This window comes from Empidonax traillii, unplaced genomic scaffold (genome assembly GCF_003031625.1).
Source record: "Empidonax traillii isolate 1590-97213 ecotype Southwest subspecies unplaced genomic scaffold, ASM303162v1 scaffold1349:size209088, whole genome shotgun sequence".
Taxonomy (NCBI): Eukaryota; Metazoa; Chordata; class Aves; order Passeriformes; family Tyrannidae; genus Empidonax; species Empidonax traillii.
In genome coordinates, this window is record NW_020956542.1 from 64,159 (window position 1) to 65,808 (window position 1,650).

General features: G+C 73.2%; 1 protein-coding gene across 1 annotated transcript in view; it reads left to right on the plus strand.

The window, feature by feature from the left end:
* Positions 1-988: 988 nt before the first annotated feature.
* LOC114069733 (serine/threonine-protein kinase pim-3) overlaps positions 989-1,650 on the plus strand; it is a 5,647-nt gene continuing 4,985 nt past the window's right edge. Inside the window, exon 1 of the mRNA XM_027906737.1 lies at positions 989-1,530. Within this exon, the coding sequence (XP_027762538.1) occupies positions 1,449-1,530 (82 nt within the window). The 5' untranslated portion in view covers positions 989-1,448. The remainder of the gene's footprint in view (positions 1,531-1,650) is intronic.

Genomic DNA, 1,650 nt, shown 5'->3' on the forward strand with positions numbered 1-1,650 from the left:
CAGCGCAGGGAAGTGGAGCAGCTCTGTGCCCTCTCATGGTGCGGCGCCGTGGCGGGACGCGGAGCGGAGCGAAGACCTGAGCTCCTCCGAGCCGAGTCGCGCCGCCGGGGCTGCGGCGCCCGCCGTCGCGCCACACCGGCCCCGCGGGGCTTCCGCAAAGGCGAGGCGATTGACGGAGACAGGCACAGAGGGCAGGCGCCGGCGTCCCCCCGCGCTGGCACGGCGCCGGCTACGCCGACCCGAAGGGACAGCGCCGGGCAGGGGGAACCGCCGCGGAGGGCGGGGGAGTGCCGCGTGCTGACTGGGGAGCACCGGCCGGTTGAACCGCCGCGCCTGGGCTACGCCACAGGCCAGCTCCGTGGAGCTACCGTGCCCCGGCTCTGTTGGCGTCCCGCCCCCGCGCAGCCCCGCCGCAGCAGTCCGGCCCGGCTCGGCTCGGAGCGCCCTTCCCGCAGCCCGGGGCGGGGCGGGGCGGGTTCGGCGCCGCGGCATTCGCGGCATTCCCGCCCTGCCGCCGCCCGGCCGCGCCGCCGCAGGCAAATGAGGGCGCTCCCCATTGGCCGCACCGGGAGCCCTTTGAAAGGGCGCGCGGCGATTGGCCGCGCGCGGCGCTAACGCACGTGGGAGGATCTCCCCCGGCCCCCTCCATTTTTTTTTTTTTTGCGTCGCTAATGTGTGATGCGTTCCCTCGCAGACAGGGTGTAACTCTGCGCGCCGCTTACTACAAACAAGTAGTTCCCAGACCCCCGCGCTGCCCGCGCCCGCCCGCGCGGTGGGGCGGGCACGGGACGCTGCAGTCGTGGCCACCGCCCCGCGGGCGCCCCGGAGCGGAGGGGAGGGGGCGGCGGGGGCGGCGGGAGAGGTGTTCCCCCCCTTCCCTCCCCCGCGGAGGGATATCCTTGGCGCACTCGCCGCACTCTGCCCGCACCAAAATATTGGGAGTTAAGAGGCGGCTCGGCGGCGCCGCCGACTCAGAAGCGCGCGGGCAGCTCGGTGGCGGCGCGGTCGGTCCTGCGCCCGCCACGGTTTCACTGCGGCGCCCAGCCCGCTCCTGCCGCCGCGGCCCCCGCAGGGACGGGCTCCACGCGCGGCCCGGTACCCTCTGGACTCGCCTGCCTGCGGGGAGGGCTCTTCTTCTGTCTGTGCCTGCCTGCGTCCCGAGCGGCTCTCTCCGGGTGGAAGAGGGAGCGCGGGAGCGGCGCGCTCGCTGACTGCGTTTCTCCCGAGGACTTGGTGCCACCGGCGCCTGAATCGCTGCCGGCGGGGACCCCCCTCCCCCAGGACTCCGTCGTTCCCGCTCCCGGCCGAGGAAGGAGCTGCGCAGAAGATAATCGGCGGCCCGCCGCCCTCCGCCGGCTCCGGAGCGAGGAGAGCCGCGCCAAGCACTGAGCCGGGAGGACGCCGGCGGAGCCACCGCTGAGGACTCGCCGTTTTCCTCCCTTCGGAAGATGTTGCTTTCCAAGTTCGGCTCGCTGGCGCATATTTGCAGCCCCAGCATGGACCACTTGCCTGTGAAGATCCTCCAGCCAGGTACGGGGCTGGGGTGTCCCTTGCTAGCGCCGCGCCGGTGGGCGCGGGTCGACCCCGCGTTACCGGGGTGCCGGGTCCAGCATCTCGCAGCTCCCGGAGCTGCGTTTGTTTTTTTATTAT